We start from the raw sequence: 11438 nt of genomic DNA on the forward strand, positions 1-11438 counted from the left end.
GAAATCGGTGTCCCCTTTATCACAATTTGCCAGCCTGTGGCTCATCAACACAAATGAAAATCAACGACTTACGTGGTGCGGATGGTGACTTAAGATTTTTATCTTTCCAGTGAGATTCTAAGAATCCTGACAAACGAATATATGAATCACAGTTGCGTGACGATAGCGTTCTTTCTTGATTGGTCAGTTGATGACCTGTCAAGTCAGGTTTAAAAAATCAGCGGTTTTGGCACACAGATTGGGAGTCACTGGACTGATGTCGACCGATTGGATCAAACTTAAAGTCGACTATTCCAAATAGGCTCATTTAAACACGGCTAGTCATGGTAAGCGGCTCCATCGGGTTGTACTATCCCTGCAAAGTGTCCAAGGATTGCCTAGGGTCCAAGTCTTCCAGCGTTATCCTCAGCAAGCTTAAATGCTGCTGATTCTCCCTAACATGTCGTACAACGGATACCGTTTTCACAAAACGACCAACAAATAGCACTAACAGTTCTAAGCGAGCATGGGTTAACTGTAGAAGGAGATTTTCTGTTTAGCGTCATTTAATATGTTTGGGTGGCTGCATTTCGTGGTATGTGGTGTATTTAAATGCACTATCACTCAAGCCAAATAAACTGCGTTTCTCCGTGAGATTAAGCCTGAAAATCTCCAGCCGTGGCCCGAGCTAACATCTTCTAGCGTAGAAGAAAGATGAGACTTTCGGAAGAGAACTTTAACTGCCTTATACAAAGGCGATTCCCAGCGAGACCGTCTTCTCGAAGAACAAGAAATGCATTAGCACATACAGTGTTGCTGGTCACTTGATAAGAAACGCAGACTCGTCAAGAAATAACCAAGACGACAGAAGAATGCACGGAAAATTAGAACTTGGACTGACAAGAAACCAACAGTTAAAAGGTACCACCATCCTTCGGGGCAAGTCAATAGCGGGCCCTACGTGGGTCATTTTGGAACAGGGTTGTTTTCTGCAAGCGGCCGTCGGTCCATCTACTTGGGAGATGATATGGATACCATCTCTACTTGTGTCACGTCGGCCGCAACTAGCAGCATTTTGAAGATGTCGGAAAGAATGACAGGAGGGATGTTGTTAGAGCACGCTGGTGGTCTCGAGAGATGGCGTGAACAGAGTCGAATATCGTGTTGGGCCAGGTATCTCGGTTAACAGAAACGTCCTAGGACGTGGTCCCCGATCCAGGGATCACACTTTCGTCTCCCGCGAAAATCGGGGCATCCACATCAAAGTGGGTCTCTGTGACAGTCACTATTGACTTGGAAAGTTGCGTCTGTGTGAGACAGTAGAATCGGTGCTCAAATATTCCAGCTCACAAGGGTTTAGCAGTTGATTTATAATCATCCACCGAGTTATTTGGAATGGTGCAGTAGTCTGGCAGAAATCTTTGCAGAACATCACCATATGTCCTCTTTCCCTGAGATTAGAGCAGCCGAAAGTATCAACATGACTCGCGGGTGGTACGGTGGCGAACAGTCGTGCGCGAGTGGGTTTCTCCGGAAGAATGCTCGGAGGAAACCGAATGTGAACTGTGATCCGTTGTCCGAAACTATGGTCTTCGGCAAGCCACGTTAGCTGGACGTTTGGCTCTCAATGCACTGGTTGTAGGCGGGACAATGGGCACGACTTCTGGCCACTTTGAAACAGCGTCGACCAGGTCGAGGTTGGTCACTCCGTCAATGAGGTCAGCATAGGTAACGTGCACTGGAAACCAGGGTCGTTCAGTTCAAGGCCAAGCATCGGGCGGCAAGCTAGGTGGTGGATTTTGAAAGTGAAATCATTTGCTTACGATTTGGTTGATTCCCTTACAGTTTGGCCAAGGAAACATGAAGGAATCTTTCCTTTAGAGGAAAGGTGTTAATTTAGACTTCAGTTCACTTCGTCTGCTCACTCGGCTCTATCGATAACTCTTTTAAACCTGACGAGGACAAGCAGTGCAGAGCAGATAAACGGAAAGCGTAGATGACTATAGTTGTTTTCTGAAGATCAACAATGCAAGATCCACATTTTTCAGGAAACAAACTAACCGAAATTCGATGGCTAAGGTTACTACCGGAATCATTTTTACACAGTTTAAAACGGACAAGCATCATGTTGTTCGAAGCAAATCAGTTTTAGGGATAATTTCTGACATGATTTAGACCATCCTTGGACGAAATGAAGTGATTACTAACTTTTCTTACAGCTTTCACGTTAACTACAGGGTAATGTATATATGTAGACATAAAATCGGACGAATGGCGGAGCAAATAAAGTGACCCATTCCTACTGAACTTACCTTCATTCTTCTTACTTGTTCTTTAGGCAACCTTTCTCACTGAAATTTTCGTCATGTTATCTGCCGGCTTCTTCCCTAATTCAGAAGCAAATTTTGAGCATATGGTCCGTACATGCCTTGGAAAGTATGAGTAGTGGGGCTGAAATGGTGTTTGGTTCTCGCACACGCGGAACTCCTGAAGCCTTGAGACAAGACTATTGTCATAGCTTTAATTTGGCAAACTTATACCCTCTTATTTGCCTAAAATTGACCTTACCGGTAGTCGTATTCATTATTACATACAACTGACCGAATATTTGCCAATAATAACGCACAAGATTCATAAAGTGTCCAATTCCAAAAACAATGATAAAAATATCAGTTTTGACTGCTGAGTTATTTAAACATCATGTGAAGCATGTCAACTATCAGTTTCTTAGTAAGTGATTTGTTTACATCTGAGAGTCCAGTAAACCACACCCCCCCCCCAACACGTGGGATTTCTACTTGATATGAGATTCCACCGAGATAGAAAACCTCTTGTGAAAAGCTTTTCTGTTTGATTAAAAAATATCACTGCAAACGTTTACCGATCATTGGATAGTGCCATAATTTGATTTGGTCAAACGTCAGTGTGGTATTCAAAGAATTCAGTCAATAGCAGAAGCACTTCTGATGAACTAATCTTTGTTCTGGTCGGGTCGAACCTAAATATCAGGTCTATTTTCAGATTCAAGACATTTTTTGGCTAAGCTGTTATCAAAAACTAGCTTGAATCTGGTGTACAAGGTTTAAGTTTGCAGATTTGGTCGGGCCTGGTTCACTGAACATGTAACGTCTTAATTAGTCGAACAAACAGTGAATCAAGCAACCATACGTTTCAACATACAGAAGTTCGAGATATCTCAGGGGAAAATAAGCTCGTTTGTGAATAAACAAAACAAACGGACAAGTGACTTTGGGATGGTGAAAAAACATACTAACCCACATTTCTTTACATATATTTCATTCGAGGAGAAAGAAGAAGAGGAAATCACGAAAAGAAATGTTAAGCTACCTTCGAGTTCATCTCGAAGTGGAGTTGCAGCATGATTCACCAAAACGTTTAAAGGATTCGGGCTTCTAATAACCCAGTGCTGCTAAAGTTTTGCGTAAACTGATTTGAACAAATTGTTTCTGCTTTACTGCTAATAAATAAACAGCAGTAGCTGATTAGATTGAAAGCGATCTTCTAGACGTAACCCACTAGTCATAAGGTTGCTGAAAACTCTGAGATATTCAGCTAGATTCAGTTGATTCTCTAGTCCAAGCCAAGTAAGTGTGCAAACGACAGGGTTTGAAGGAAATCAATTTTGGGATTTGTCCAAACTTCTTTCATGTGCCGAAGATTCGGAAGATGAAATCGCATAATCGTCTTTCTTTCTGTAGGGTCTGTGTACATCGAAAACGTGACAAAGGATCCTTTCGGTTCAAGTTGGATGTTGACACTTCAGAGTCATAAAACATCGTTTCACCTGTGTCTTTGCAGGTTATAACCATAATTTTGAATGCAATCATTTGTCAAATGTGAACCATTCTTACAGTCTGATGGCATTCTGCACAGTACATCACAGTCTGTGTTCAACAGTGATGACGGAACGTCCTAGTCTAAGCTACTCACTTCGGTACAATGTAGATTTTGCGTCGGAACTCAGTGAAGCAACGCAAGATGATCTTGATCCGCTTAGAAAAATTGTCATGCAAGTAACTCAGTGTTCGTATTGTTCAGACTAGCTAGCTTTATGATGCAATCACGAAAGCAGAAAACAATTCTACAACTGAACAATACCCCTGGCCATTCAATGCTAGTTTACTCTTAAATGAGTCATCACCTGCATCTGATTGTGTGTTCTCTTTCCGCCAAGTAGTGTCAACGTCATTCATCATTGTGAATGTGCTACAACCTGGAATATAGATGGTGACCATCCATTCTGTCGTCACTTTATCGAACATCTTAATTCTGGGTGAAGATCATCAAGTCAATAAATGGTATTTTAGACTGCCGGTTTGATTTCCCTCCATCTATTCTCCGTCATCCGAGATTAAGTGCTCAAAAGATAGGAATACCTTTGAAACAGTTCATTGCCTTTAGCCATTCTGTGCTTTCGCGCGTGGTGCCGCATCGACTAAAGTCTTCACATATTGTTAGGTCAGATATCCGGTTCCTCATAGTCACCAAGGGTTTGAAAACGTTTGCACAAACCATTGCTTTCTGTCTGTGTCATACAGATGCCTTGGGATGGAGCAACGATTCAGATTCTTTCAACGTTTCTGGATTTTGTTGCTCCACTACCTTCTAGTTCACTAATGCTGCATTACTTTGATCCCGCAATGGCATAGAATGGCTACTTTCCTTCTGAATTTGGACGTCGTGGGTTGGTAGCGCATTTTACTTAGGGGTTTGTTCAAATTAAATTAAAAAGCTTTGTTCAGACTTGTTCTATAATCGAATCGAATATAGCAAGAATTCAACTCTTCAAATGTCGTTTCCCTAATTGGCACAATATTCACGCTTAAGAAAATGGAGGGTCATTTTTGTGGCTAAGGTATGGGACTGAACACAACCCTTTTGAAGATCATTCTGAGCCGAAGTGATTCTTCGTTAGGAGTCATGAAGCTGACCGAGTACGAAGACAGAGTAATTGATGACTAGAAGCCACATATCGTGTTGGTATCTGAGCAGAACCAGTCGCACGTTTTCTGTCCGAGTTGCGTATAGAAAGGTTTTTCTGATAATAAGTACAATCTGAGGACCATTTGTCACGCCTAGAATAGGTGTGCAGGTAAAGCCAACCTAAACTGGATCGTTGTTTCATCGCCAGCTATGCAGATCTCTTAAGATTTAAGGCAGCTTTGGACCCTCAATTTTACAGTTAATAGGTAAACGCTTCAGCAAAATACGCTAGTTTGCGCACCAATTTGGTTTTCACGAGAAACCCAACTGAACCTGCTGTTCATGGCACTTGGCTGCCTCATTTTTAGTTGGTATGGTAAACCAGTATCGCAATACATTCCATCAACATAAATTGTAATAAATCATTTATAGGCCAATTTGTTTTTCGCAGAAGACCCGATTGAATCTCTCCTTTATGATATTCATCAACTGAATTTGCCGCACAAATTCCGCCTCATGTTTCAGTCGGTACAGTACACCAGTACCACAATATACTGTATAGATTTAAAACACTACCCAAAAGTCAAACGCTCTGTCATTCACCAAAGAGTTGTGGATCAGCAGTATGACTGGTTTGTGTAAGCGGGATATTATCCAATTAACTATTCAGTTTCCCAAGGAACATTTCGGAAGGGAGCCTTTAACTAGTTCTTTTTCTTTAATGGCAGTTTGCCCACACCTCTACCCAAAATAAACTGTGAAATATAATCCGTCAACATTCGGAGTAAACATAGGGAAATGCAAGCCACAATGGGGCGAGATGGCTCAAGTGGTTAGAGCGCGAATTAACTGACCGGAAGGTTCGTAGTTCGAATCCGACCTCCGCCACTCGACTTCCCCTGTCTAGGCTTGGACAACCTAGCAGTATCCCAGCCCTCGTGCTTCCTTCGGGTGACATGGCAGCTAGGCACTGGAAGGGTGCTACAGCTGAGCGCTTTTTACAGCTGAACACAAGCCACAATAGTGTCATGCTTCGAAATCAACGAAGACGTTGCTTAGCATTCTTAACTGCCCCTCATCATGCCGGACAAGTAGATATCACCTCTTAGTCTTGGCTTTTCAGTTTAAAGGTAGCAGTAGCCCATCTCCTAGGATCTGTCTGAGAAAGAGAGCTTCTTGACCAAATCAGAAGCAACGAGTATATTGCCACGTAGAGTTACACAAGGATGTGTCTGAAAATAAACCCAAGACTGAAAGGTCTCTTCTGGCTAAAACAGACTGGACAGGCTAATTTATTTTGTTTGCGGATAGGACGGGAATGCTGAACGAAATTCGTCGGCGATCAAGCGTTGTTTTCGCCCCGTTTACTCAGAGAAGCTTTTCTTTCTGAGTAGTGCGCGCATTAGTAGGGTCACAAGGTCTATTACCGGATGAATCACAACAAAACGGTGGCTTTTCTTATTTCTACTTAGGTTTGACTAAAATTACTTATAGTATAAAAATCGTTTTTTACTGCCCGTAACCCATGTCCTGTGTTCCACGCAGTGCTTGGAAAATAATGAGCCTGGCGCTGGCAAAAGTTCAAAAGATATCACTCCATGTTCGGGAAATATGATGTAGTGAGTAATTACCATATCAACATTGGCTACCAGAGCTATTATAAAAAACGGGGCAGGGGGTCCTCACAATCCCTAGCACAGGATAGATCCTGTCAAATGCTGTTTCGAGTTGCTTTGTGGAAGTTTTCCCGGTGGAACAGTGTACTTACCCGGGATACTCGAGCCTTGTTCGTTAAATATACTTGAATACATAGTTCGAATCAGTGGTATATAAAATTTCCGTGAAAAAAATGGCAATCAGGAATTTTTTTTACAAATTATCTAAGCCTACCGGTTACTCACTAATACGGGTCGGTTGTTGATTTCACTTGTAAGAGCCAGGTGAAGTTTCCCTAATCGAGGCGATAAACTCAATGTTGCCGAAGCATGTTGAAGCAGTACAACCAGTGGCTTTTGAGATTCCATCCTTATAACAGTGATAAAGATTTCGAGAGATACACTCATTTGCAAATCAACTTGGTCTTCATGAGAGACTCGAGCAAACCTCTCGTTCATGATGTTCCTCAACTGAATGCGTTCCACACAGGCCGCTTCATGTTTCAGTTGGCACGATATTCGAGATATCGCAGTATATTTTCATAAAGGAAACTACTCACAAGGATGCTTGAAACTCTTCGGTAACCCACGACCGGTTTCGCCTTCCTTTGGGTTCATCAGGTAGTCGCAGTCCCCGAGTTTCCGTCAACCCGGCGACGATTTCTGGATGATTGCCCTCGGGCATTTGACAATGCTAAAACCTTTTAATTCTTATTTTAGAATAATTATCTGGATACACATTTCGCTTCATAGTGAAAATAGGTCCCTATATGGATAGTTTGAAAGTTTGAATTTGTACCAAATCCAGAGAGCTGCTGCAAATAAATCCTGGTGACAAGCTAAATACCATTTTAGATCACGAGGTAATGAACTCCTCGAGCAACAAGCCTTTCTCCGAGGGTAGTCACATACTAAACGGTGTCTTTCTGAAAGTGATACCTTGCACTACCCATGCGTTGGCTATGTATTACACGTGTGTTACCCTATCTCAAGGAGTTTTTCTTGAAGGCATTACTGAGCACGGTTCTACATCAATGCGCAGGGTGTTTTTTAACAGTACTGGTTTGACATATCAAGTGAGTAGCAAGGGTGTGGGTAAAGGAGATAGTGAGATGGAACCTTCCAAAACCGGTGGCCTGCACAGAAATCCAGGACCTCCTCACTGGAGAAGCGGATGCACTGTGCAGAATAAATTTGAAATTTACTGAGTTTCCACTTCTGTTGGCATGTCAATCAGTGGGTTTCTGCATCCCAGCTGACCATCATATTGAACGACGTCTGTCTACAAAATCTTGGACAACGGAAAATACCATTGTTTAAGAACAAAAACCTCCCCCTTGGGGGACTATTTTTACGGATAACTATCGTGTTTAAGGTTGCTGTACCTGATAACCTAAATCGCTTTGAAACCAAACTTATCCGTACTGTTAGTACGGATCATCATTATCCCCCGTATGAGGGGAATTATTCCTCTGGGATATTCAGGGTTGAGTTTGTTTCGCCATGGAGGTTGCCGTTTGAATGGCACCAATTTCAAGCCAAACGACCAAATTGGATTTCGTCCTAATTTTGGAATTACTCATTTCTGGGGCAGTGTGCTGGACAGAGCTAGTGCATTTCCTTCCCGGCTAACCTATATATATATATATATATATATATATATATATATATGGGTAAAGCATGTAGTATCAAATGCAAAAATGCCTTTAGTAGTCTGTGAGCTCTAAAATGTGTGGGTGGACATAACGGTGCAAAATGTCCTCCTGCTGTCCCAACATGATTATTCCGGTTGGTCGTCTGAAAATATCAGAATAGGTAACGCGTTTCGCCTACTGTGATTCGTTTAAGTCCTGCCCAAAAGCTCGTTTTCTAAGTCGGGTGTTTGAAGTACAAATCCAAGGGCAAACATGGAGATGCACGGCGGGTGAGCTCCAATTAGAGATAAATCCAGGTCCAGTATCGTCCGTCGATATTTGAGTACAGATGGAGGATTTTTTCTAAAGTAACATCGTGCAAACTGTAAGTAATCTCTCCGGTTTGTTCATTTCTTTGGCGTTCTTGTGAACTGATATGTGGAAATGAAACTTGCGAATTAGTCTTAATTACACCTTAACTAGAAAATCTGTGACCAAAATATGAATTCAAGGATAGATTATCTTGGGGGTCTAGTAGTCTCTTACAGGTCCAAAGCCCCACTTCTAATCCAAATGTTAGATTGTAGACATAGTTACATAAAACGAACTCAAATCATCGCAGATTAAACCTCTTTTGCAAGCAAGGTGTTAATGGGCGACTCAGTCAAGACTCAGTTTAGTCTCCAAATTCCAATGTTCTTCAGGTATTTACTTGACAAGATCCTCACCATCTGATCGCGTCCAAGTGATCTTCAAACCCGCCAACGTTTTCACTGGTACTATGTCGTTGACAGTTCTGTAAGCTTGGAATATTTCTTGATATCTCAGTAGACGAATTCCATTCATCTACCCAACTCATGTGACTGACGCGAATTTCATACCCCTACCCAGATGATAGATACTTTTTCTTTTAGGGTAGGTTTTCAGCCGCTATAATTTGCTGTGCACACCATGGAGGGCTAATTTTATAAGCTGTGACAAAAAACAAACTAGCAAAATTCTTGCCACTGTCACTGGTTTTGTGATGCACTGGCATAAGGTGGTGCGTTGCCCTATAGTAATCATTTTTACTTGAAATTTTATATCGTTTGTGGTGGGTGGACAAGACAGTGTCTCCATACTTTACTGCTGCACACACTGCGAATTCGGTCAACTCTAAGACGCAGGTGAGCTTGTTCTCAAAGCTTGTTCTCAATGGATAATGCCAAATTGATATTGCCTTGATGGGCTCGTGTGATTTCGTGTCTCTATCCGATAGAATGAATTTTCAAAAGTAGATACAGTCATGACTGAAGAAGCACATATTGCTTTCCCCTCTAACACTTTGAATTTTCAGGAACATTCCTACAGGACTCTTAGTGCCTTGACACCCGGGTCAACAGGTGTTCACCGAAAATGGTAGGCAGGTATTTCTGGTAAGCCTATCACCCATATTCTTCCAGTACTTTAGTAATCAGTCCATATCCTATCATAAAAACAACGGGAGTTAAAAAAATAAAGCACAATCTTCGGTATCGCCTAATTTGCACAAATAAATGATACGACAAAACATTTTGTTGACGGAAGCTGATAAGTAGCCCTTGTTATATATAAACATACTCATCTAAACGGTTGCAGCACAAAGGATAAGATTCACTAAGATAATTTTATTAGTTGACTCACGAACATATCCTCTCATACTAGACAATCATGTACAAATCGGTTGGAGCGTACGTCCCTACGTTTCTACACACAACTCCAGCCTCCGTCGGTTATAGAAATGTAAGTTCCACCGCAGCTACGGGTGAGCTATTAGAAGCAACAAATGTTTAAGTTTCACAGGTAAGGGTCCGTAGAGTTTTATCAAACTTCCTTTGGAATCAAAGCATGCCACATCGCTTGGCTTCTCGGGCTGTTCTCAAGCATTTCTGTCCAATGCTTCCCACCACCGGACATATCCATGGTCGAGCCTACCGCAAAACTCCCGAGAATATGTTTTTTGCCTTGTTTTCCACAGCTTTGCAATTGGAAAGTAAGTTTTGCATCCGACAGTTGATCCTTGTTTAACTTGAAGTTAAATCTTTCGTTAAAATACGGCGTAAGCAGGTCCGATTTGGGACGGGTTTCAAACGAACCTAGAGAAACTTGATTGCATCGCAACTCCACGTGCACGTTAACTTGTTTGTGCTTTAATGCCTTCATACATTCACTGATTTTCAGGTTTCTTGCTTCGAATACTTGACACTCCAAAACTTCCAAGGTTTTCTGGTAACTTAGTCCCAAGTACACCTGGCCAATCCCATTGAATTTGGGCTCACCAGCCTGCAACCATTCAGCGTGTTCCAGAGTTTTGTCAATATAATCACCCAGGTCAAAATTGTTTAAAGGGATTGCTAGACGTCCAATGCTTTTATCCTGACTGACGGCGTCATAACTAAACAGTTCAAAAAGTATATGGGTGTATTTCAGATCTTTCTTTTCTACATCGAAAGTGCACTGGTAATTCCAACACGGGCTTTCTTTTTTTCGTTGCATATCCGTTCTAACTGGGTCTCCGCATTGCTTTAATTTGCCGTATTTGTCAGAAGCCAGTTTCACTGTTACGTACGTGTCTGAAAAAGCCTCAACCGAAGAGGATTCTCCAAATGTTGCCTGCATGACGACCACGATGAGTTTACCGTCTTCACTCTGATAGTGAATGCTGAATAAGAGTTGGCCATATTTCCCCCGGGTTTTTCCACGCTCCGATATATCATCCAGATACACAGATGCCAACCGCTTTCGAAAACCTTTTCTCCTTTTTGCGGTCGCCTGCGTTTTCACACAGTGGATGATCAACATCACCAGGACCACAGTCACTGAAACACATAGTAGACAGATTAAAATTAGAATGACAACAGTCACTGCTGTACTTTCCACGTGAAACGCTCGTGAGAGCTGCTCAAGAAATCGATTTCCTGTAGAATCGGACATGTTGTAATGCAAAAATGGTCACTCTGGTTTATTCGAGTGCGGAGTCATTGTGAATGAAATACACACGATATTGGTTTTTTACGACGTATTATTTCATTTTATACGACAAGCAAATTTGGAAAAATCACTAGCCATACCAATAGTGAGCCTTGTATTGAAAGTGACCTATGAGCATTCAAGGTTACTGTGAATCAGCTGATCATGTGCGAAACAGCGTTAACTTATGGACGACCGACGTTCACCGAAAAGAGAACAGTGAAATGGAGCTAATTGG

The 11438-nt window shown here is 41.9% G+C and overlaps 1 protein-coding gene across 1 annotated transcript; it reads right to left on the reverse strand.

The window, feature by feature from the left end:
• Nucleotides 1-10057: 10057 nt before the first annotated feature.
• Nucleotides 10058-11164, reverse strand: T265_13172 (hypothetical protein; the record flags this gene model as incomplete). The annotated part of the gene is made up of 1 exon (XM_009167593.1): nt 10058-11164. A coding segment is annotated over one exon (1107 nt), but the record flags the coding sequence as incomplete, so codon positions are not given.
• Nucleotides 11165-11438: the final 274 nt, after the last annotated feature.

Source organism: Opisthorchis viverrini, assembly GCF_000715545.1.
Source record: "Opisthorchis viverrini unplaced genomic scaffold opera_v5_43, whole genome shotgun sequence".
In the NCBI taxonomy this organism is placed as follows: Eukaryota; Metazoa; Platyhelminthes; class Trematoda; order Opisthorchiida; family Opisthorchiidae; genus Opisthorchis; species Opisthorchis viverrini.